The sequence below is a fragment of the Engystomops pustulosus genome, chromosome 8 (genome assembly GCF_040894005.1).
Source record: "Engystomops pustulosus chromosome 8, aEngPut4.maternal, whole genome shotgun sequence".
NCBI lineage: Eukaryota > Metazoa > Chordata > Amphibia > Anura > Leptodactylidae > Engystomops > Engystomops pustulosus.
The window spans coordinates 50,030,637-50,056,275 of record NC_092418.1 but is presented as its reverse complement, the minus strand read 5'-3'; the positions used below and the strand labels follow the sequence as shown (position 1 = coordinate 50,056,275).

The 25,639-nt window shown below is 46.6% G+C and overlaps 1 protein-coding gene across 3 annotated transcripts in view; it reads right to left on the bottom strand.

Moving 5' to 3' along the window:
* The window catches only part of ANKRD44 (ankyrin repeat domain 44), a 377,775-nt gene that overhangs the window by 105,415 nt on the left and 246,721 nt on the right, over positions 1-25,639 (bottom strand). For all 3 annotated transcript variants that reach the window (XR_011849377.1, XM_072120895.1, XM_072120896.1), the window contains one exon: positions 2,830-2,917. Coding sequence is in view for 2 of the 3 variants with exons in the window: in XM_072120895.1 (XP_071976996.1) it covers positions 2,830-2,917 (88 nt within the window). In the remaining variant the exon portion in view is untranslated. The remainder of the gene's footprint in view (positions 1-2,829; positions 2,918-25,639) is intronic.

Below are 25,639 nucleotides of genomic sequence, written 5' to 3'. Positions count from 1 at the left end.
TTCTTTTTCTATCTCCTCTTATTCCAATTTTTGTGCCCAAAATACATATCTTTGCCCTTAAGGCAAAGATAACTTAAGGCACCTCTACTTAAGGCACCTCTACTTCATATGAATTGCTACTGCATCTATCAGGTTACACCTAGGACATTTTTCTTCTTTGTAGCGCCTAAATCTATTCAACAATTTAGGAGTACAATGAACTCTGTGTAACAGGAACACAGCCCCGCGGTGCCTGCCCGCCGACCGCAGAAGATGTATCACCTGCCTTGCCTGTGTTCCAGCAGTGACAAAACATCATCTACGTAGATGTCACTTTTCCCCTGCATGCCACCCTCCACTCCTCAGACCGACACCTCTGTAAACTATGTGGAGCAGGGCACCCTACTCCCATGCACCACTTTGGAGCAGTATAGGACCCAACAACAGATATCCACACACTGCGGGCACACCGTGCAAGCCAGAAAAAAACAGATTTCTCCCCGCACTTTAACCTAATAATGGGCCATCAGCAGCATGGTGGAGGCGGTGTTCCAACTTGCGCTACTCATCTTGGCGTTGCAGCCATGACAGCACGCATCACGTTGCATGCATCATGCTCCTCTTCCAGACTTTTTTACTTTTATGTTTTGAAGATTTTATGCAAGATTTTGTACAAATGTTCTTTTGGGTATAGTGATCCCGTGGTACCAAACATGTGAACCAGAACCAGTTCACATGACCTTTGGTGCCCAGTTATGTATAAAACTGAATGTGCAATGTAATGTAATTATGCCTGACAAAGGTTTCTGGTACGGAACTGAAACATGTAGCACGGTATAATTAAAAATAAAAGTTCACCACTGGACTTGACAGTATCTTCATATGGGTGATTATATTTTCAAAATGTTTGAGGAAATTTTATTAGGGGGAGATGAGGGGGCCACAATATGAGAGTGAGATGAGAGGACACTATGGGGGTCATTTACTAAGGGCCCGATTCGCGTTTTCCCGACGTGTTACCCGAATATTTCCGGTTTGCGCCGATTTTCCCTGTATTGCCCCAAGATTTTGGCGCACGTGATCAGATTGTGGCGCGTCGGCGCTGTCATGCACGCGACAGAAATCGGGGGGCGTGGCGGAACGGAAACCCGACAGATTTAGAAAAACCGCTGCATTTTTAAAAAAATAAGTGCGACTCGCGCTTACCTTCACCAGGAATAGGCCGGTGAACTTCAGTGCATTCCGGCGGGCCTCGGCAGACTTCAGCGCAGCAGGGACACCTGGTGGACGTCAAAGGAACTACCTTAGTGAATCCTGGCCGGACCCAAATCCACCGCAGAGAACACGCCGCTGGATCGCGAATGGACCGGGTAAGTAAATTTGCGCCATTGGGGCACATTTACTTATCGGTCCTGCGAAGTTCATAAAAGTGCATTGTCCGACGATAATGCACATATCCGCGATTCACTAAGATCTGCGCTTGATATCCTGCATGTGACGCTTCTCCGCTCAGGTCCGCCGGAGTTCACCTTCTTCTTCTTGGTGTATGTAAGTGCTTGATCTTGTGACACAATTTGAAAGTTAAATCCTGCATTCAGTGCGAATCAGTCGGATCATCCGAAGGCTCACCCCCCAATTTCTGTCGCATGAAAGCCAGCGCAGCCGCGCCACAATCCGACCACGTGCGACAAAATCGGCAGTTAGATACCTGTCCCAGCAGCGCAAATCCCGAAAACGCCGGAAAAACTGACTAAAGTGCTGCTCCGGACCCTTAGTAAATAAGCCCCATTATGAGAAGGAGTAGAGATGGGTCACACAATATGTGGAGGAGATGATGAGGGCACAATATGTGGGGAGATGAGGGGAGCACACAATATGAGGAGATGAGGGTGAACACAATATGAGAAGAAGAGCAGCCACAATACGAGGAGACACACAAAATAAGGAGAAGATGAGATTTTTTTTTTTTGTAAATTAAATTTTTAGTTTTAGATTGTATACAGAGTAAGGAAAGCGTATGCATACAAGAAATTATTCCTCCAACACATGGGGGTGAAAAACCCTTGTTTCCTGTTGCTACTTCAATATTTTACCATCTTATATATGTTTATAATAAAGCATGTGGTAGAGCGAGAAAAGAAAAAAACAAAACAGGAGTTCATGAGGGGTCACACAATATGAGGAGAAGATGAGAAACAACAATATGAGGGGGAGATAAAGGGGGCACAAAATTTGAGGCAAAGGTGAGGGACCACAATATGAGAGAGAAATAAGGGCATGAAGATGAGGGCCACAATACGAGGATACAATGAATGGGGTCACGATATGAGGCCACAGTGTGAGGGGGAGACGGGGCCACAATATTAAAGGGAGCTGACGGAGGCACATATTGCTGTTTTTATCATTATTTATACTGATGCTTCTGGTTGCATTCTGCCTCATGCATTTGCAATGCTTTTCAAAACACAATGAATATGCATTGTGTAAACACGACCAAAAAATGTACAGGTAATATTTCAATGTAGCATTTGGTAAGTCCCAAAATCAATTTCTCTGGGGGGCCCTAGATCTCCCAGTCTGACACTGAGGACAATCCATCTGGTCCCAGGTATTTACAAATCGACCCTCTTTTTTTATGTATTTTGTAGTGTTTATTGTACTTTTAAGCCACAATTTTATCCACAAGCATTTTAGGAAGCTTAATGGTGATAAAATTATTACATAGAAAAAGGTTTCAATCAGTGTATTAACAGTCATGTAAAATTTATAAAAGAATATACATTTAAAATGATAAACATTCAATTGAAAAATGGCTTATTAAAAATAGCATTTAATTGAAAAAGCACTTACACTGCACAATGTAGAGGAGAGAAAACATTTCCATTGAAACTCCGTAATGACTTTTGCTCTAAAAGTACTTCCAAGCAGGTTTCATGTCCTACAGATAAATAATAATATAAGATGTGATGTGGTGAATATAGCAAGGGGAGGGGGGGTCCTATGCTAGGTTTCCTTGTTCATTCTACATTGAAGATAACAACACACAACCCCTGATATACACACCTTTGCAGACCCGTTTGTACCAAAGTCTTCCTGGAGTTCCCATCAAAACTGCAAAACATTTCTTGAACTTTGTTTGGAGTTATGAAATTATGACGCATCTAAGCCCGCTGGTACATTTATGTCATCTGAGTATGCTCCTGAGAACTCTCAGTGGAAACATAATAGAATGGTCATATTTGGTCTCCAAATAAACTGAAGGCCAAGTCGGCTGCTCTATGATCTTCCACTGAGGGGTTCTGATGCTTCAAAGGTTCTAGGATTTCAGTGATTGGAGGGAGTGAGGTGGGCACCATCTCCTCCCAGGGGCATAAAGGGAGTGTATAACATAGCTCTTAAAACACCCAGAGCCTTTGGGGTAGTTGTTCTCTACTGGGAAGGACACGCCAAGCATTGTGCTGAAAGAAACCCTTAGACCACCTGCTAAACTTACCTTAGAGTGTCAGCAGCAACATATGGTAACACCCAATTGACTTGATCAGACCTGTTGTATCCCAATCTATATCATGCATCTCTGTCCACTGTACATATATATTGCTTGCTTGTTTGTCTAGTGTGCCCTTAGGGCAATTAAATATCTGTTTAACCTGGGTTGTTCTTTTATTCCGATCCATGAATTCCAACATCCATGTTCTTGGTCAATATATATATATATATATATATATACACCTGTCCAACTGCTCGTTAACACTTAATTTCTAATCAGCCAATCACATGGCGGCAACTCAGTGCATTTAGGCATGTAGACATGGTCAAGACAATCTCCTGCAGTTCAAACCGAGCATCAGTATGGGGAAGAAAGGTGATTTGAGTGCCTTTGAACGTGGCATGGTTGTTGGTGCCAGAAGGGCTGGTCTGAGTATTTCAGAAACTGCTGATCTACTGGGATTTTCACGCACAACCATCTCTAGGGTTTACAGAGAATGGTCCGAAAAAGAAAAAACATCCAGTGAGCGGCAGTTCTGTGGGCAGAAATGCCTTGTTGATGCCAGAGGTCAGAGGAGAATGGGCAGACTGGTTCGAGCTGATAGAAAGGTAACAGTGACTCAAATCGCCACCCATTACAACCAAGGTAGGCAGAAGAGCATCTCTGAACGCACAGTACGTCCAACTTTGAGGCAGATGGGTTACAGCAGCAGAAGCCCACACCGGGTGCCACTCCTTTCAGCTAAGAACAGGAAACTGAGGCTACAATTTGCACAAGCTCATCGAAATTGGACAGTAGAAGATTGGAAAAACGTTGCCTGGTCTGATGAGTCTCGATTTCTGCTGCGACATTCGGATGGTAGGGTCAGAATTTGGCGTCAACAACATGAAAGCATGGATCCATCCTGCCTTGTATCAACGGTTCAGGCTGGTGGTGTCATGGTGAGGGGAATATTTTCTTGGCACTCTTTGGGCCCCTTGGTACCAATTGAGCATAGTTGCAACGCCACAGCCTACCTGAGTATTGTTGCTGACCATGTCCATCCCTTTATGACCACAATGTACCCAACATCTGATGGCTACTTTCAGCAGGATAATGCGCCATGTCATAAAGCTGGAATCATCTCAGACTGGTTTCTTGAACATGACAATGAGTTCACTGTACTCAAATGGCCTCCACAGTCACCAGATCTCAATCCAATAGAGGATCTTTGGGATGTGATGGAACGGGAGATTCGCATCATGGATGTGCAGCCGACATTGTCATCATGTCAATATGGACCAAAATCTCTGATGAATGCTTCCAGCACCTTGTTGAATCTATGCCACGAAGAATTGAGGCAGTTCTGAAGGCAAAAGGGGGTCCAACCCGTTACTAGCATGGTGTACCTAATAAAGTGGTCGGTGAGTGTGTATATATATATATATATATATATATATATATATATATATATATATACACACATGCTACCTTGACTGGTATCTGGTCGAATATAATTCCATCACAGACTGGGCTTCTATCTAACAAGAGGCTTGTAGCAAATCTACTGGCTGTCTTGGCTCTGTTTCACTGAGGCAAGTGAATTGGGACTTACAACTTTTCAGGGGCATCTTTCCCACTTTCTGTACCACCCTGGACCCATGTGTTCAGGGGATGTCTATGAAAATCATAGCTTATTGATCTTGCATACCCCTAAGGGCTGTGGAATTCTGCATATTGGTGGCAGCAGTGGGATCGAGATAATAGTGTCTGTATGAATGTGGGACCTACACTGCCTGAAACTAAGGACTACAAAAATCAGCTTTTGCCATTGGGGTTTTAACATTAGCTCAGAACTAGACAGTCAGAATGCCAATACAGTAAGGAATGTGGGTGCATAAATGTACAGTTCTGTGTCAGTTACCAACAGCTGCAAGGATGGCCAGTAATACAAAGAAAGAAATAAAATGCAGCCAGTGGTATGCACATTATTAAGGAAGATGCAGTACAGAAGGTAGACCAGGAGGAGGTGGGAAGTACTATTGTTCCAGGCAAGAAGGCACCGAACTACTCCCCAGGGAGTCAGTCCCCAGTGCACTGCCCACCACCTTTACTCCCCTAAGGCCTAAAGGACTTGGCTGTCCTCTTGCAAGCTGCCCTGGCCAGTCTTTAGGTAGGAGATAAGGCCACATACCAGACCTTCATGGCTGCTACAGAATTTTGTAAGCAAAAGGCAGCAAAACATTGCAAGCCAGAAGAACGCAACAATAACACTTACTAATGAGTACACCAACAAACCGGACTCTGGAGGCCAAGAAATCTGACAGCTGAAGAGGGGATAAGACAAATATTGTGTCAACTATCCCTACCCTTAAGCCCATGGGTACTTATGCCCATGCTTCCCTCTCCATGTTGGCAAACCTGTTAGGGGAGAAAATAAATCAAGTAGTTGTCTTGGATGCCAGCCAGTCTGTGGAACCTGTTGTCCTCTGAAAGGTCCCTGGAGTGATAAAACTCCCAGGTAAGGCCACAGGGCTGAGTCTCTCCCCAACTGAGATATTTGAGATTGGGGTTTGTCTGTCTGCAACAGTGACTGGGTCGGATGCTGAGAGGAAATGGATGCTACCAGTGGCTGCAGCAATCATTGCCACTATTAAGAGCAGTCAGTGTGCTGGGGCCCTTTGGAGGCCTGATGGCATCGCACCTTCTCACCAAGTGGCTGTTGGCCCAGACGGATGCCAGGAGTCGAATCCCAAATCCGAAAGACATAGCAGTCTTGTCTGTTATCGGCATGTTGGACTCAGACCTCAAGGTGATGGTCTGGGAACAAGGACGGCTGTAGCAGTGAACTACAGTCAGGGATCATTAGAGGCATGGCACAGGGACCGACAGTAAGCACCACCTTATTCATTCAGAGTTGTTGCATATAGCACATGAGATTTCAATGGGCACACTCCTGGGGATCAGCAAGACAAAGCTCAGGCTATCCCAGCATTTCTACTGGCTGAAGATAGGGTCCAATGTGGCTACCTACTTCGGTTCTTGCAACAACAGTCAGCAGGTGGGAAAGGAAAGGCTGCGGCCCAAAGCCCCACTGCCAACACTGCTTATAGTTGAAGAGCCTTTCAGGAGAGTGGCTGTGAATTTAATTAGACTGATCTCCACTTCCAGCAGCTTAGGGAAATTTTAGTAGACTATTCCAGTATCTGGAAGTGATAGCTTTGTTGTCCATGGGGTCGACAAGGTGGCCTAAGCATTGCTACAGATTTTCTCCAGATCAGTTTTCCCAATGAAATGCTCACTGACAGGGGAACCAGTCCCATACCCAGTTCCATATTGCAAATGATGGAGTCTTGCTGTAAGCAAATACAGGTGCTACATCGGGTGACCAGCCAGTAACTAATGGTTCAATGAAACCCTGAAGCAGATGCTTAGGATATTGGTTAATTCCCACACCTGCTATTTTATTTTTTTTAACAAAATTTTATTTGCAATAATACAAGTAAATCTGACTAGAAGGTAACAGTGCAACATAATACAAAAAGTCACTTCAAAAGTGTAGAAAGGCACTTAGCTGCATTTTTACTTGATTCTTCTAATCTTTTGCCATCCAAACATTGTAGGACTCCAAAACACCTATAATTACCTGCCATAAGCCTTTAAACGTCCCGGAGCGGCCCTGTAGTACTGGTCACTGCCTGACTTGGATGATGCTAGGCCCTAGTCAGTGACTGTTGATAGCGGCCTGCCCCACAACTGCAGCCCTGCCCTCAATTAGTGCAGAGCCTAAATGAAGAGCTCCCTTCAGAGAGCACACAGCCAACCCCTGCAGCCTTCTCTGCTCTGACAGTGCTGTCCTGTAGCTCCTGGGGCACTCTCATAACCTGTGACCCGCTCATCCTGACACCCGGAGAGGTCTTCCTCGGAAACGCTGGTGATGCTGCCTTCCAGGTTGCTTAAGGAGTTGCTTGCAGCACCCCTCTTTGCTTTGGAACCCCTCAGCTACATTTCCAGTAAGGCCCTGCATTGTGAGATCAAATGCTAATCCGGAGGGTGCAGCTGTCTCCTACCCTCACTCATACTGAGGGCCACATTGCATCATGCACTTGGCAATGCATCCCCGTTCACTTGCCGGCTGTGGAACGGTTGCTAGACCTGGCTGTTCTGGGTACCCCCATTTCACCTGGTCTAACCCCCTGCTCTTACCCACTTGGCTCTGTTTTCCTTTAACTACATGGATGCTGTTTTGCTAACTGGTGTGGACTGCTTCAGAGGGGAACCCAATTAACCTTGATATATTTGTTGGATTTTCACCTTATTCCTTGTTTGTCTGCCTCCTCGCCTACGTCTGCCTACAGAGTCTTCGACCCATAATTTACAAACACAAAAATTCCTCCTAGCTATTGAAAAGTGCCAAACGGCCCTCATTGCAAGGATTTATGAGGTCAAGGTGGACATTGCCTTAATTTGCCAAGAAGCTCAACGCACCAGAGAGCGGGTCACTGATATTGAACAAAATGTTGGAGACCTGGAAGGCCACCAAATCCCTCTGGTAAAACACACTGCAGGAGGCTACCACCAGAGGCTAGGAGAATCACCTACACAGATGTACGGACTGCGTCCTGCCTGAGCATTCAGAAGGATGTGACCCTGTTGCTTTCCTAGAAAATTTGCTGACCTGCACCTATGATACCTTTTACTCCTCTTTTGAGGTGGAATTGCACACCACATACTTCCTAAACCCCCTCTGCCTGGTCCTTAACAGGTCCTTTCATGGTGTTCCCGGACTTTTATATTGATGTCCAAAAGAATACATGCATGTCAAAAAATATGTGCGTGAGGCCAATTTAAAATAGCCATGCTATATTTTGCGGAACCTGCAGCATTTACAGAGACTAAGCTTGTTTCTTTGAAACTCCGGAGGAAGTCTCAGTTTGGCAGGGCGCTCTAGGTCCTCAGCTACATCCCCAGTAAGGCCCTCCTAGGGACTGATACTGTTCTAAGCCATGACGTCCTGTCCTGAACAATGCGCTTCTGTCTGTTTTTTAAGTGCGCGTGGAGGATGTAAACCCCTCTAGTTTATTATACCTACTCGTAAAGTTGCATTTTACTCATGCAACTTTACTAGTCCTGTTTTTGTTTTCTCTCAGGAATTTATGATGGCATCTCTTCTTCTTGTTGTCTGGTAGGGAGGGGTTGGGATGTTTATGTTTGTACCTTTAATGCTTTCTGCACCTGCCATGACTGTATTGCACCCATAATTACTTGTGTTCTGCTACCCCTCGCTTAGAGTTCGACTGAAGACTTAACATTAGTCTCTTTGAATGTTGGGGGTATGAATGATAAGTAAAGCACTCCTTAGTCCCCCGCTACCTTAAGAAGCGCGATTTTGACATGTTTGTAGGAGACGTAGCTGGAGGGATATCAGCTATACTGGCTTAAAAAGGCCTGGATAGGCTGCGCTTACCATTCTGTGTTCTCCTCTAATGCTAGAGGGGTGTCTATATTCGTATGTAGGAGAGTCTCTTTTACTCGACTAGAAGCAGTCACCGATCTTGATGGCTGCTATGTTATTGTGCATGCACTCTTTCATGGGGTCCCTCTGATTCTGGCCAATGTTTATGTCCCTCCACCCTTCATGTCTGACATTCGTAGCACATACGGAAATCACCGTTCTGTGGCTGGGGGACTTTGATACTGTCTGGGACAGGTCTCTAGATGTTCGTCGAGGGGTCCTTCCCCACCACTTTCAGTGCCCTTGCCAGGACCTTGGGGATGGACCATGCCTGGCGTAGTTTATACCCAGATGTAAGTGCTTTGTCTTGTTTATCAGCCTCCTATCATTCTATGTCCCTCTTTGACATGTGCCTTGTTGATTATCTAACCCTTCCATTCATTAGCAAATCTTATTACCCTTCCCTCTCAGTGTCAGACCATGCCCTGTTGTCCGTGACACTGCGCTGGAGGATGCATCGCCCTCGCCCTCCTTGGAGGCTCCACCCTTCCTGGCACACCAACAATGCCTCCCCCTGCATACTTCTCTGAACAATAGTCTTCTTTTTTTCGCTCCCATCGTCCAGAGGCTTGTATTCCAGACCATCTGGACCAGGGAGACTGCGGCTGAGCTTGCCGCACTGCTGTCCGTTGGAATTAGCATACAGAACAGAACCCTCAAACCTCAAACAGTTTTTTCTAATTATTTTCAGAATTATTTTGAGCATGGGGATCATTGCGGAACACTGCTTGCTCGCTTTCGCTTTAGCAAAGGTGGACCCTTTCCCTACTGTTGTAACTGAGATCCATGATCCTAATAATGCGGCGGTCCTGATCCTGGGTTTCTGACACCTTCAGAGACTTCTACACTTCCTTGTACTTTTCCTTGTATGTGGTGCCTCCTCAGGAGACTGTATCTTAGGTCCCTTTCCCTCCCTTACCCCAAAAGGCTGGTGCAGCCCTGGTGGCCCTTATTACCAAAATAAATTGCTGAGGCTATTGTGACCTTACCAGCATGGTGGTCCCCCTGCTGTGTACGCTATATAGAGAGGCGTTTGAGACGGGCTCCTTTACTGGCTCTATGGCATGGTATGCATGTGCAACATCCCCCACCGGGGCCTAGCCTCTTCTTGGGGTCTGGAGACAGCCAGGGCCCGCAGTACCTGAGTGGCTGGCGGTTGCAGCCTAGGAACGCTAGTGTCACGGTGCTTGGTATGGGGGAACCGGAGGGCTGTCCTACAGCGTGGCAGATCTCCAGCAGGGTGGTGTTGGCAAGAAATGATGAGGGAGAGGCTGCTATAGCGGCTCTCCCTGGGGCAACCGTTTGGTATCTGGAGTCTCTGTGTGGTGGATAGGGTACCCGTGATGATGACAGCCGTAGTAGCAGGGACCAGACGGAGGCAGACGTTGAACAAAAATAACTTACAGTTCTTTATTGGAACCGACAGGAACAGTAACAACGTGCCTTGACAAATGGTAGAATGCTGGAGATGCAGTTGGAGGGAGCCACAAGATGGATCACCAGCCTGGATGCAAAGGGCAGGCTGGGAGGTAGCTGTGTCCTAGTAGGATGCTTCAGCTTGTCCTGGGTTGCTTCAGATATCACCCTTGAAGGTAGGATGATACCCCTTTCCTCTCACTAACTAACTCACTCCACTCAGGCAGGGAGCTGAGCCCTCCTGCTCTGGTCTCCTCTCTACTCTATTCTGCCTCTAGAACTTTCCTGACCAGGGGTTTTATTACTCCCACTGGTCAGGTGGTGGTTACTCCTCCAATTGCATCCCAGCTTACAGATACAAGATATGAACACATGTGATTGGCTGACACATATTACTTCACATTTAATACTTAACTCCTGCCTTACCAGGCAGACTCTACCGCTGCAGTGTTCCCCTGTGTTATGTAGTTACCTGCTGTGGGGTTGATCAGACCCTACACAGGCTGCAAGCTACATGGTGGGACGTATTCGCAACAACCCCTCTGCCTTGCATCGGCAGGGGTGTTGCACATGTAGTTATTCCCAAGGCAGGAAAGGACCCCAAACACTCTGACTCTAATAGGCTTTTGCTCCGGTATATTTTCATGTGGACATTATCCTTTTGTTTGCAGCAGACTGTGTGAACATAACATACAACTATGCACTGCCCTTTGTATCATTTGTATCATTCTCTTTTCAGGGGTTCTGCGTGACCACCATTTCTATGCTGTGTTCATTGCATTTACAAAGTGCCTTTAAATAAAGTTTAATGTTTATTTTCTGTAGCTTGAGCTCTCTAAGGCAGCGCAAGTTGTGAAAAACGTGGTCCTGGACAGATTTGTTCCAGCCCCACCGATTCAGATACAAGCTGTGTGGGACAAACAGAGCCCAATATAAATCAGCTAGTGTCACTGGTGGAACTGCATCTGAATACAGAGAACTACCTTTGATGTTGCTACTTTTCAGTCAACCCCAAGGAAAAAGAATACCTCTTAACTCTCTTAAGGCTGTTCCTAATGCCAACAAAGTAGTATCAAGGACTGACTTGATAGCTAGGCCATCAATCCCAGTTAGCCCTAGATGGGCAATAAGTGGCAAGAAAATTGTCTGTTGGCGATGTCAGGGACTGGGTATGAGGCTGCTAAGTGTCCATTTGTGGGTGAGCTTGTGGACAGTGGGCGAAAAAAATTCCTGTTTGCCAGGCCGTCTAATCTACCTCACTTTCTCCAACTGTAGAGCGACAAACTTCCACATGGTTGTTGAAGGACATTTAGTTGATGCCCTACAGGAGTTTGGTAACTATTGTAAATGCCAGCTTGGTGGATACTAAAATACATGAAAACAAGCAAATAGGAGTTCTCTGTGTACACGGGAGCACAAAGATTACCTGACTGTAATGCGGGGCAATCATCTATGAAGTAGTAGTTGTGAAGACTTTAATGCATAACGTTATTTTTATTGGTATTACATCTGTCATATGCTATGCCTGTGTGTCACAGGGTTAATGTTTACAGTGTTTATATTAAATGTTTCATTATGTGATTTTTTTTTTATGCAGCCTGAGGTCACTGGTTGGTTGGAACTAGAGATGAACGAACATGCTCGTCCGAGCTTGATGCTCGTTCGAGCATTAGCGTACTCGAAACTGCTCGTTGCTCGGACGAATACTTCGCCCGCTCGAGAAAATGGCAGCTCCCGCCGTTTTGCTTTTTGGCGGCCAGAAACAGAGCCAATCACAAGCCAGGAGACTCTGCACTCCACCCAGCATGACGTGGTACCCTTACACGTCGATAGCAGTGGTTGGCTGGCCAGATCAGGTGACCCTGGGATAGACTAGCCGCTGCCCGCGCTGCTCGGATCATTCTGTGTCTGGATGCCGCTAGGGAGAGAGCTGCTGCTGGTCAGGGAAAGCGTTAGGGTGTTCTATTAGCTTACTGTTAGGCAGGAGTGATTCTCCAAGAACCCAACAGCCCTTCTTAGGGCTACAATAACGTTCTACTTTTTTTTTTTTTTATTTGCATCTAGTACCATTTTGTGAGGAATTAGCAGGGGGACTTGCTACCGTTGTGTTTAGCTCTTAGTGGCACACATATCCACCTCAAACACCAAAGTGGGAAAATTTAGTAGGGGTTGGATTTCAATTAGGCACAGTCTGCCATTTTTCCTTTTTTATTTTACGTTTATTTTGTTTAATAACTCAGTGTCATCTCATCTGGCATAGTAGTATGCTTTCATACTTGGCTAGAAAATAGCCATAGGAGAATCCAAACGGCTTACGCCTACAGTAGCGTTATATATTTGATTTCTGGTTGATCTGCTGGTGGCTGTACTTGCTGCAGTGCATCTACTAGCCAATTGTGAGCAATTTGTAGTGAGACTTGCGACCGCTGTGTTTTGCGCTTAGTGACGCACATATCCATTGCAAAGACCGAAGTGGGAAAATTTAGTAGGGGTTGGATTTCAATTAGGCACAGTCTGCCATTTGTCCTTTTTTATTTTACGTTTATTTTGTTTAATAACTCAGCGTCATCTCATCTGGCATAGTAGTGTGCTTTCATACTTGGCTAGAAAATAGCCATAGGAGAATCCAAACGGCTTACGCCTACAGTAGCGTTATATATTTTATTTCTGGTTGATCTGCTGGTGGCTGTACTTGCTGCAGTGCATCTACTAGCCAATTGTGAGCAATTTGTAGTGAGACTTGCGACCGCTGTGTTTTGCGCTTAGTGACGCACATATCTATTGCAAAGACCGAAGTGGGAAAATTTAGTAGGGGTTGGATTTCAATTAGGCACAGTCTGCCATTTGTCCTTTTTTATTTTACGTTTATTTTGTTTAATAACTCAGCGTCATCTCATCTGGCATAGTAGTGTGCTTTCATACTTGGCTAGAAAATAGCCATAGGAGAATCCAAACGGCTTACGCCTACAGTAGCGTTATATATTTGATTTCTGGTTGATCTGCTGGTGGCTGTACTTGCTGCAGTGCATCTACTAGCCAATTGTGAGCAATTTGTAGTGAGACTTGCGACCGCTGTGTTTTGCGCTTAGTGACGCACATATCCATTGCAAAGACCGAAGTGGGAAAATTTAGTAGGGGTTGGATTTCAATTAGGCACAGTCTGCCATTTGTCCTTTTTTATTTTACGTTTATTTTGTTTAATAACTCAGCGTCATCTCATCTGGCATAGTAGTGTGCTTTCATACTTGGCTAGAAAATAGCCATAGGAGAATCCAAACGGCTTACGCCTACAGTAGCGTTATATATTTGATTTCTGGTTGATCTGCTGGTGGCTGTACTTGCTGCAGTGCATCTACTAGCCAATTGTGAGCAATTTGTAGTGAGACTTGCGACCGCTGTGTTTTGCGCTTAGTGACGCACATATCCATTGCAAAGACCGAAGTGGGAAAATTTAGTAGGGGTTGGATTTCAATTAGGCACAGTCTGCCATTTGTCCTTTTTTATTTTACGTTTATTTTGTTTAATAACTCAGCGTCATCTCATCTGGCATAGTAGTGTGCTTTCATACTTGGCTAGAAAATAGCCATAGCAATAGGATAGCATCGTTTGGTTTTAAAAACTCAAAAACACAAAAAAAAGTTAAAAAAAAATTAAAGCTATAACTCTCATTTTAAAAATGTTTAACCCGAGGGCTAGGGGTAGAGGACGAGGGCGGGGACGTGGGCGTCCAACTACTGCAGGGGTCAGAGGCCGTGGTCCTGGCCGGGGTGAGACACCACCTGCTTATGAGGGAGCAGGGGAACGCCGCAGAGCTACACTCCCTAGGTTCATGTCTGAAGTTACTGGGACTCGTGGTAGAGCACTGTTGAGGCCAGAACAGTGCGAACAGGTGATGTCGTGGATTGCTGACAATGCTTTGAGCAATTTGTCCACCAGTCAGTCTTCCACGCAGTCCACCCATGTCACCGAAATCGCCACTCCTCCAGCTCCTGCACCTCAGCCTCCTCCCCCCCAGTCTGCCCCCTCCCAGGAAAATTTGGCATTTGAACCGGCATACTCTGAGGAACTGTTTTCTGGACCCTTCTCACAGTCACAAACCACTTGTCCGGTTGCTGCTGAGCAATTTTCCGATGCCCAGGTTTTCCACCAGTCACAGTCTGTGGGTGATGATGACCTTCTTGACGTAGTGGAAGTGTGTAAAGAGGTGTCCGACGATGAGGAGACACGGTTGTCAGACAGTGGGGAAGTTGTTGTCAGGGCAGGAAGTCCGATGGGGGAGCAGACTGAGGGATCGGAGGATGATGAGGTGACAGACCCAAGCTGGGTTGAGAGGCCGGGTGAACACAGTGCTTCTGAGACGGAGGAGAGTCCTCGACCAGAACAGGTTGGAAGAGGCAGTGGTGGGGCCAGACGGAGAGGCAGGGCCAGAGCTGGTGCATCAGCGCCAAATGTGTCAACTAGTGAAGCTCCCGTGGCGAGGGCTCTTGCGGCGAGGGCTAGATCTTCAGAAGTCTGGAGGTTCTTTAAGGAAACACCGGATGACCGACGGACTGTGGTGTGCAACATTTGCCAAACCAGGCTCAGCAGGGGTTCCACCACTACTAGCTTAACTACCACCAGTATGCGCAGGCATATGAATGCTAAACACCCCACTCAGTGGCAACAAGCCCGTTCACCTCCGGCCGTGCACACCACTGCTCCTTCCCCTGTGTCAGCTGATAGTCAGCCCCCTGCCCAGGACCCTGCCACAAAAACCCCATCGTCGCCTCCACGATCCTCCACAGCATCCACCAGCGTTCAGCTCTCCATACCCCAGACGCTGGAGCGGAAACGCAAATATAGTGCAACCCACCCGCACGCCCAAGCCCTTAATGTGCACATCTCCAGATTGCTTAGCCTGGAGATGCTGCCCTATAGGCTAGTAGAGACCGAGGCCTTTCGCAACCTCATGGCGGCGGCCGCCCCTCGGTATTCGGTCCCCAGCCGCCACTACTTTTCCCGATGTGCCGTCCCAGCCCTGCACCAGCACATGTCAGACAACATCACCCGTGCCCTGACCAACGCCGTTTCTGACAAGGTCCACCTGACCACGGACACGTGGACGAGTGCTGCCGGGCAGGGCCACTATATATCGCTGACGGCACATTGGGTTAACTTGGTGGAGGCTGGGACCGAGTCTGACCCTGGGGCTGGTCATATACTGCCGACGCCGAGGATTGCGGGGCCTACCTCGGTCCAGGTGTTTCAGGCCTACTATGCCTCCTCCTCCTCCCACCCCTCCTCCACCTCCTCCTCCGAACTACCATCCGTGGGCACGGCGCCATCAGTCGGTAGCTCTAGGCACAGCAGCAGTGCCGTTGCTAAGCGACAGCAGGCGGTGCTCAAACTGCTAAGCCTAGGCGATAAAAGGCACACCGCCCAAGAGCTATAACAGGGCATCACGGCGCAGACTGATCTGTGGCTGGCACCGCTGAACCTGAAGCCAGGCATGGTTGTGTGTGACAACGGCCGTAACCTGGTGGCGGCTCTGCAACTCGGCAGACTGACACATGTGCCATGCCTGGCCCATGTGTTAAATCTGATAGTTCAGCGTTTCCTCAAGACATACCCCAATCTGTCAGATTTGCTCACGAAGGTGCGCCGCATCTGTGCGCATTTCAGGAAGTCCAGCACAGATGCTGCCACTCTCAGGGCAGCGCAGCGCCGCCTCCAACTGCCCGCTCACCGACTGTTGTGCGACGTGCCCACGAGGTGGAATTCAACACTGACCATGTTATCCAGAGTTTACCAGCAGCGCCGAGCCATTGTAGACTGCCAGATGTCAACTTCCACCAGAACTGGTAGTCAGGTCAGTCAGCTTCCTCAAGTCTACAATGAGGAGTGGACGTGGATGTCTGATATCTGTCAGGTGCTGAGTAACTTTGAGGAGTCAACACAGATGGTCAGTGGCGATGCCGCCATCATCAGCCTAACCATCCCGCTGCTTGGCCTGTTGAAAAACTCTCTGATCAGCATGAAGTCGGAAGCTTTGCGCTCGTCACAAGAGACGGGGGAAGAAGATTCCCTTGTTGATAGCCAAAGCACCCTTAGGTCAGTTTCTCAGCGCATATCGGAGGAGGTGGAGGTGGAGGAGGATGAGGAGGAAGAGGAGGAGAATGTTGGCGAGACACAAGAGGGGACCATTGTTGAGTCCTTCACTGTTCAGCGTGTATGGGCAGAAGAAGAGGAGTTGGAGGAGGAGGAAATGGACAGTCAGGCCAGTGAGGGGAGTGAATTCTTACGCGTTGGTACTCTGGCGCATATGGCAGATTTCATGCTAGGCTGCCTATCCCGTGACCCTCGCGTTCAAAGAATTTATTCCAGCACCGATTACTGGGTGTTCACTCTCCTGGACCCACGGTACAAGCAAAATCTTTCCACTCTCATCCCTGCAGAGGAAAGGAGTGTGAGAATGCATGAATACCAGCAGGCCCTGGTTCACAAGCTGAAACAGTATTTCCCTTCTGACAGCGCTAGCAGCAGAGTGCGTAGTTCTGCGGGACAAGTAGCGAGGGAGAGTAGGCGAGCAGGCAGCTTGTCCAGCACTGGCAAGGGTACGCTTTACAAGGCTTTTGCCAGCTTTATGTCACCCCAGCAAGACACTGTCACCTGTCCCCAGTCTCGGCAGAGTAGGGCTGATCTTTACAGAAAGATGGTGAGGGAGTACGTAGCTGACCATACCATCGTCCTAAATGATCACACAGCTCCCTACAACTACTGGGTTTCAAAGCTGGACATGTGGCACGAACTGGCGCTGTACGCCTTGGAGGTTCTTGCCTGCCCTGCCGCTAGCGTGTTGTCCGAGCGGGTTTTCAGTGCAGCTGGTGGCATCATCACCGATAAGCGTACACGCCTGTCGACTGACAGCGCTGACAGGCTGACGCTTATTAAGATGAATAAAGCCTGGATTTCTCATAATTTCCAATCTCCACCAGGTGAAGGAAGCTCAACCTGAATAATTGATCCACTCCTCCTCCTCCTCATTTTCCTCCTTCTCCTCCTCTTTGTACAGTAAAGCAGAGGAAACTGGCTATTTTTTGACAGGGCCCACTGGCTCTAGCTATAGTACTTTATGCATTTAATTTTTCTGGAGGGCCACCGACCCGGTCCTCTGTTTTAAACAATTTTTGGGAGTGCCACATACAGGCACTCAATCTATTCAATTTTTCTGGAGGGCCACCTACCTGCTCCTCTGGTTTGAAAACTTTTTGGGACTGCCACATACAGGCACTCAATCTATTCAATTTTTCTGGAGGGCCACCTACCTGCTCCTCTGGTTTGAAAACTTTTTGGGACTGCCACATACAGGCACTCAATCGATTCAATTTTTCTGGAGGGCCACCTACCTGCTCCTCTGGTTTGAAAACTTTTTGGGACTGCCACATACAGGCACTCAATCGATTCCATTTTTCTGGAGGGCCACCTACCTGCTCCTCTGGTTTGAAAACTTTTTGGGACTGCCACATACAGGCACTCAATCTATTCTATTTTTCTGGAGGGCCACCTACCTGCTCCTCTGGTTTGAAAAATTTTTGGGACTGCCACATACAGGCACTATCCAAATTAAATTGTCTCCATAGCAGCCTCCACACGTTGTCTCCATTGCTACCTCCAAAAGTCGTCCATATAGCCTCCATACATCGTCCCTTTATCAAACGAGGTGTGTCAGGCAGAAATTTGGGTTGTTTTCATGGATTCCACATCAAAGTTGTTAACTTTGTCGCCACCCAGCTGTGTTATCCACAAAATATACTAATAAACTTTTATCATTTACCAATATTATTTCAGCGCTTCTTGCGCATCTGTTTACATTCCCCTCACCCGCCATATCCCAAACTTATAAGAACGCTACTACACTTGATCTTATACAAAAGGTTCTTAGAAGTGCTGTTTGGGGAGTAGCCTAGAGACAGGGGCTTGGATTGGCGAAAGCTCGCCTGGCTGCGGAGCGCCAGCTCCATCCCAAGATCCAACTAACATAGTTTTAACTGCAGCACCTTTAATCTACTACTAGTTCACTGCCTCCATAATAATAATAATAATCTTTATTTATATAGCGCCATCATATTCCGTAGCGCTTTACAAATCATAGGAAACAAATACAAATGTAATGTAACAGAGCACAACATTTGTATGGAACAACAGGAGTGAGGTCCCTGCTCGCCAGAGCTTACGGTTTATGAAGATGATGGGGTAACACGAGGTAAAAGAATATTTAATGGTCAAGCCATTCTTCTTAGGGAATAGAACAAAATAAAATAAATGTAATTGCTGTCGCTTGAACCTCTCAGCCGTCATCTTATATACCAGGTCCAGGTTGAATGGGACTGTAGAGAAGTCTGGTGCCTGTTGGTTGCTGGATAACAGATGGGAGGACGACACAGGACGGGTTAGTAGAAGAGTTAAAACTTCATGCAGTTAATGAGTGTTATAGGCTTGCCTAAAGAAATGGGTTTTAAGAGCACGTTTGAAACTTTGGAGGTTAGGTATTAGTCTGATAGTCCAGGGCAGAGCATTCCATAGAATTGGTGCAGCTCTAGAGAAGTCTTGGAGACGCGAGTGGGAGGTCCGCACTAAAGTAGAGGTTAATCTAAGATCACTGGCGGATCTAAGAGCACGGGTTGGGCGATAGACTGAGATAAGAGAGGAGAGGTAGGGGGGTGCAGCATTATACAGAGCTTTATGGATGAGGGTTATTATTTTAAACTATTCGAAAGGAGACTGGCAGCCAGTGCAGCTACTGGCATGAACTGTAAGCATACATGGTCCCCTTATCAAACGAGCTGTGTCAGGCAGAATTTTGGGTTGTTTTCATGGCTTCCACAACAAACTTGTTAACTTTGTCGCCACCCTGCTGTGTAATCCACAAAAAATACTGGCAAACTTTTATCATTTACCGATATTATTTCAGCGCTTCTTGCGCATCTGTTTACATTCCCCTCACCCGCCATATCCTAAACTTATAAGAACGCTACTACACTTGATCTTATACAAAAGGTTCTTAGAAGTGCTGTTTGGGGAGTAGCCTAGAGACAGGGGCTTGGATTGGCGAAAGCTCGCCTGGCAGCGGAGCGCCAGCTCCATGCCAAGATCCAACTAACATAGTTTTAACTGCAGCACCTTTAATCTACTACTAGTTCACTGCCTCCATACATGGTCCCCTTATCAAACGAGCTGTGTCAGGCAGAATTTTGGGTTGTTTTCATGGCTTCCATGTTAACTTTGTCGCCACCCTGCTGTGTAATCCACAAAATATACTGGCAAACTTTTATCATGTACCGATATTATTTGAGCGCTTCTTGCTCACCTCCTTTGGTTCCTCTCTGCCACCCATTGGTTTGAAGCCTGAGTCCATTTAGGGTATGTCGCCATGACACTCTCTAGCCTGCCGCTGCTGCCTCTGCATGCCGTCCCCTATAGTGTCAGGGTCAATTATTGGATGTTTTAGATGCTATCTAGCTTCATTCTGTCACTCTGTCATGGCCATGCTGTTGCCCATAATTTTGGCATAATGGTGCGATTATGCAGCCTCAGAGGCATCCATGCATGCTGCCCCTGCTGTTTCCTGTCCATTTCCGTGGTGTTTCCATCCTTTTCTGAGGTTCCCAGGTGTTTGGCCAAGCTTCCCTGTGCAGAGCCTTGGTCCCCTTGAAAAATGCTCGAGTCTCCCATTGACTTCAATGGGGTTCGTTATTCGAGACGAGCACTCGAGCATCGGGAAAAGTTCGTCTCGAATAACGAGTACCCGAGCATTTTAGTGCTCGCTCATCTCTAGTTGGAACCCTTAAAAATCCCCAAATCTTGTCGATAGATTAGCTCTGGACGAATTTCAGGGCGGTGTCTTGTGAGTGAATCTGCTGAGAAAGTCAGTTTGCTTGCTGGTGTCTCCCTTCAGAGAGACACTGACTGCCAGACCAGCAGCTCTGTATGCCAAATCTCACAGAGACTGGGTCAGGAATGCTGCCTAAGTCCAAAAAATATTCCAATGGTCCAGCCAATCTTCAAAACAACTTTATGTTTATTGGATCAAATTCTTATAAATCTTCAGTGCAATCCCAGTAATCACCAATGTGTTTCAAATGGCTAAACCGTTCTTAATCATGGTCTACCCCAACCCACCCATGCTTGCAAGTTATACACCTGGATATCAATGCTCCTCCTACATGAAGGGGGCGTGGTTATTGGTGAAGAAAATCTGCATGCATGAATCCGGTTTCAAATGTGAATATTAAAATATTATGTACAAAAACATACACATACATATATCCATAATTCTTATCATCAGTACAGAAGATTAAAAAATGAAAACCTCCGGTGTTCCCGGTCCGTGAGGCAAGGAAGGCGCCACATTCACTTTTCACGTGATCCTGTAATGTGATGAAAGAAAGGTCACATGATCCATAGTGCAATGGATATTCGTATCTAGGGATCCTAAATACATTCTCTTGGTAATGAGAGGTCCATCAGAAATCACAAAAGAAGAACAATAGACACCTGTGTCCTCAGGAAATCCTTGCGATCAAAAGAAGAAATAGCTGTATCATAGGAAAAAGCTGTGCCTTCGTCGCCATGATAACCCAGAGAAATCACTGGAACCCAATGGATCTTGATGGTAAATATCTAAATAGATATAAATAAGATCCAAATAAGACTCCAGGAGTAGAAAGTATATAAAAACTGATATGCAATAAAAAAAAAAATGTGGACTTCTGGTTCCAGCACTGATGGCGTGCTGAGCAGGTCTCGTGTCCCCCCGGCGAATTCATCTCCCAGACCAGCAAATAGTAGCCATCCAGGCTAGGAAAGTGAGGGGGAAAGCCTGGACCACTGGCCCAACTAGTATATGGAGCGGTATTTGCTCCAGAACGGGCAGAAGGTAATAAAATATACCCGGCCACGTATCGTGCCATCAGGCCTCCCTACAGTCATGGCACCGGCGGGAAAGGTGCCTGGCGTATCGAAGCATGAGACACCAGAGGTGCAGCAGTTCCCAAATAACAGGCCCAGAGTGGAGTGCAAGACCCTGAATCAGCCACATCCAGTTACTGCTCACAATGAAGCAGGCCCTCAGAAGTCCACGGGACGGTGCCTAGCCACCTGCTCGGTCGAGGAGGTGAACTATCAAGTACTGGCTGAAGAGATTCTTAGTCCCATGCCTGGTGACCAACCTCTGCAGAGTTCCCTTGCTGAGGTAAAGGAATCAGGCGAAATGAAGAGAAGATAGAGACAATGGAGAAGTCATTAGTTGATAATGCTGCTAGTAAATAATATATAAATCCTACCTGACTAGAAACGTTTAAAAGAAGAAATACATTTTATTTATCTTATTTAAAATCGTATAGGATTGGTCTCATGAAATATGTAAACAACTTTATTTCTCAGCATTGGCCAGCAACTTGGACTAGTATAGTGGTCCTATAACAGGACAATCCTGTTTTAGAAATTGTATAGCACTGCCCCGATTGTGCGAGCCACAAATGTTCTAGTAAGTATGCTATTAGCAGCTACTCTAGACATGTATATAGGCGCTGGTGATTATCAGTGGCCTATTCCTTATAGTTATTCATTTACACCTAACTCGTTTCTACATCCCCTCATTTGTATTAGGATGCGTCCTCAGAGGTGCTGTTTAATTTTATTAGTATGGTGCAACCTTGTATCATATTACACTCATAGCATTTCCCCCTCGCGGCATTGTAACATGCCGTAACGCGACCGCCAAATGCCGGGGGTTTTAAAGGGTTTACTCCACCCACCGGCAAGGGGCGGATGGCAAACCCGGCTTGTAGTTGATTGGGCAGTAAATCAACTTACTGCTGCAATGTAATCAGTTCACCTTGTCAAGGATCGGGACCGCCCAGCTACTTGAGGCCCCTCCTCCATATGACGCTGGAGAAAAGCATCACCCAGCAATGGGCAGAGTCACGTGGGTCCATGTGTCGCGTCTCACCGTGATGACATAATGACGTCATCGGAGCACGTCACATGGTCTCACGAAGCAAATTGTCACGGGTGCTCCCGCGATCCCTGTCTCGGATCGCGGTAGCACCCGTACCGCCTCCGGTGGCCGGCTTCTCTCATCTCCCCCGGCTCCAGGGCGTCCTCCTCAGCTCCAGCGGCTCGGCGCGTGTCCCCGTCTCCTAGGGCCCGCGCGCCGCCTCGCTGAGATTTCAGGGGCCAGCGCGCCAATAATTGGCGCTGGTCTGTTTTAAATTCCAGCCCATTCCTATTGTTCTTGTCGGATCTTCAAACTTCCCTGAAGAGAAAGCTCCTGTTATTCCTGGGTTCCTGTGATTCCTGCGTTCCTGTGTGCCAGTCCATTCCTGTGTTCCTGGTGCCAGTCCGTTCCTGTGTTTTTGTGTGCCAGCCCGTCCCTGTGGTCCTGCGTTCCTGTGTGCCAGCTCCTGCGATTCCTGACGTGAGTCCTGTGTGCCTTCCTGGGCTATTCTCCTGCCGTCCCTCTGGGTACAGACTGTCTCCTATGTTACTACCTTGGCAGCCACCGTGGGCTAGTCGCACCTGTGGAACAATCTGGTGGTTACTCGCCGTAGCAAGTCCATCCCGCTTTGCGGCGGGCTCTGGTGAACCGGGTACCACTTAGACTCCGGTCCCAGGTCGGCTAGTACCACCTCCCGCGGTGGTCCTGAAGGTCCACAGACTTCCAGTCGTGACACAAATCACATGATCGGTGGATTATGTGTAGGTTTCTATGGAGATAGAACAACATCGGATTTCTCAATGTGGCAGGTAAAGAATAGGAGAGATGAGTAAGAGGTGGTACTGTATTCCAGCAGAAGAAAGAAGAGAGCTACGATAACCTTTCTAATGAGTATTGGATCAAATGTTTTATGCAAATGATTTAATGGCACATAATTACCAATTTGGGATACTGGTAATTCGCCTATATAGAATGCCTATATAAAACAGGCATAAGGGACATAGTCATTCAAGTCCCGTGGTTTAACTGTACCCAGGGTGAATATCCAGTGGGATTCCCTTTGGCAAACCACTCTCTCATAATCGCCACCCCTTATTAAAGGGTTCACAATTTCTATGCCTTGAAAACTAATTACTTCAGGAAGTCCCCGGTGACATTCCCAAACGTGTCCTGCTTGTTGACAATGTCTCTGATTCTCCTATCCTTGTCTGTAGCTCACGGATAGTTTTCCCAACATATTCGATAGAGCAACTGCAGGTAAGTAGATAAATAACTCCCGTGCTTCTGCAAGAGATACATTTTTTGATGGGAAACGATTTGTCAGTACTGGAGCTGTGAAAACTAGATCCCTTTTGGATGTACTTACAATTTTGACACCTTTTACATTTAAAGGTACCCAATGGGGGTTTGGGAAGCCAGGTCGATTTTTTGAATGACATAAGATGACTGTGGACCAAGCTGTCACCTATGTTTCTCCCTCTACGAAAGGTGATACGTGGCGCCTAACCAATCAAATCACCAGATCTCATTGGAGAATGCCCCAGAATGTTTGAAGAGCTTCTCGAACCATATTAGGTCCAGCATCATAAGTCCCTATAATTCGGGTCTGGGACTTGGTGACATTTCTAGGGTGAGGATGTAGGAGATCATTTCTGTTGGTGCAAAAAGCATGTTGGTACGCATTTTGAAACACCCAGTCAGGGTATCCCCATTGGCGAAATTTTCGACACAGATCAGTAGAGGAAGAGATGAAATCGGGAAGAAGAGTATTATTCCTTCTAGCTCTCAAAATTGCACTTTGGGTATGCCTTTTAATAGGAATTTAGGATGGCCACCACAACAGGTTATTTGTCGCTGTTGGTTTCCTGTACATGTGGGTAGTTAACATACCTGTATCAGAATTTTTTGATGGTAAGATCCAGGAAGATAATCGGATCCATCCAGAACTCAGAGGTGAAATAGAGCCCTATTTCATTAATATTCAGGCAGGCCACAAAGTCTTTGTACTCGTCTGCTGTGCCTTTCCATAAGATGAGTATGTCATCTATAAATCGTAGCCACAGTGATATGTTGTATACCCACATGTCCATAGTTCACTAAACACCATCTCCTTCTCCCACGAGCCCAGAAAGAGGTTTGCATATGTGGGAGCACATGGGCTCCCCATCGCAATCCCCCTGAGCTGGTGGTAGAATCTGCCATCAAACACGAAGGTATTGTGTTCTAAGACAAGACGGAGAAGTTCCAGTGTAAACCTGTTATGTCTCTGGCACTGGATATCCCTGGTGTTAAGGAAAGACTCGACTGCTTGATATCCCTTTTCATGTGGAATTTAGCTGTATAAAGCTTCCACGTCCAAGCTGGCCAGGTGTACATCAGGGTCCAGTGTAGACCCTCAAGGCGTCGTAAGACATCCATAGTGTCCTTAATGTAGGATGGTAACATAGCCACGAATGCCCGCAAAATATGATTGACATACATGCTGATGTTTTGAGTTACACAGTTAATATCACTCACAATGGGTCTACCTTTTAAAGGGTTGAGGCCTTTGTGTATTTTTGGCATACTGTAAAAGGTAGCTGTAGTCAGATGTGAGGGAAGTAAAAATTGATATTCTGTTTTGCTGATCAATTTTTCTTTGAGAGCATCATTGAGTATTCCCTCTAATTTGCGCAGAAGGTGCATTTTCGGATTTGAGGGTAAAATTTTATAACATAGTTTATCATTTAGAATTTTTTTACTCATCAGAGCATATTGCTTCCTATCCAAAATCACCAGATTTCCGCCTTTATCTGAAGGCTTTATTATAATACACTCATCTTTCTCGAGATTTTTTAGAGCCCACCATTCATCACGTGAGAGATTACGATACTGATCTCGATAGACATGTTGCTTTTGTAAATGGTCGGTTACCACTTTTAGGAAGGTATCAATAAGGGTATTGTCATTCGGGGGGGGGGGGACTTTTATGACTTCGGTCTAAAGTCGGTAAAAGGACCTTCTCCCAGCTGTTTGGTCCCTTCTTCTAAGAGACTGCCCAGTGTCCTAAGACACTCAAGGTCTGTGGTTTCTAGACCTAATTCCTGATAATGCTGCTAGTTCTGATGATCTGTAGTTACAATGTCAGGATTTACAATCACTGACTACTACCTTGCTAGAGCGTGTGGAAGATCTAGAAAATCGCTCACATAGGAGTAACCTTCGTAGGTTACTTCGCTCAGTAGTGGATCTCCCTGAACATATATCTCTCTAAGTTGACCGTAGGGAATATGAGGAAGATTTACCT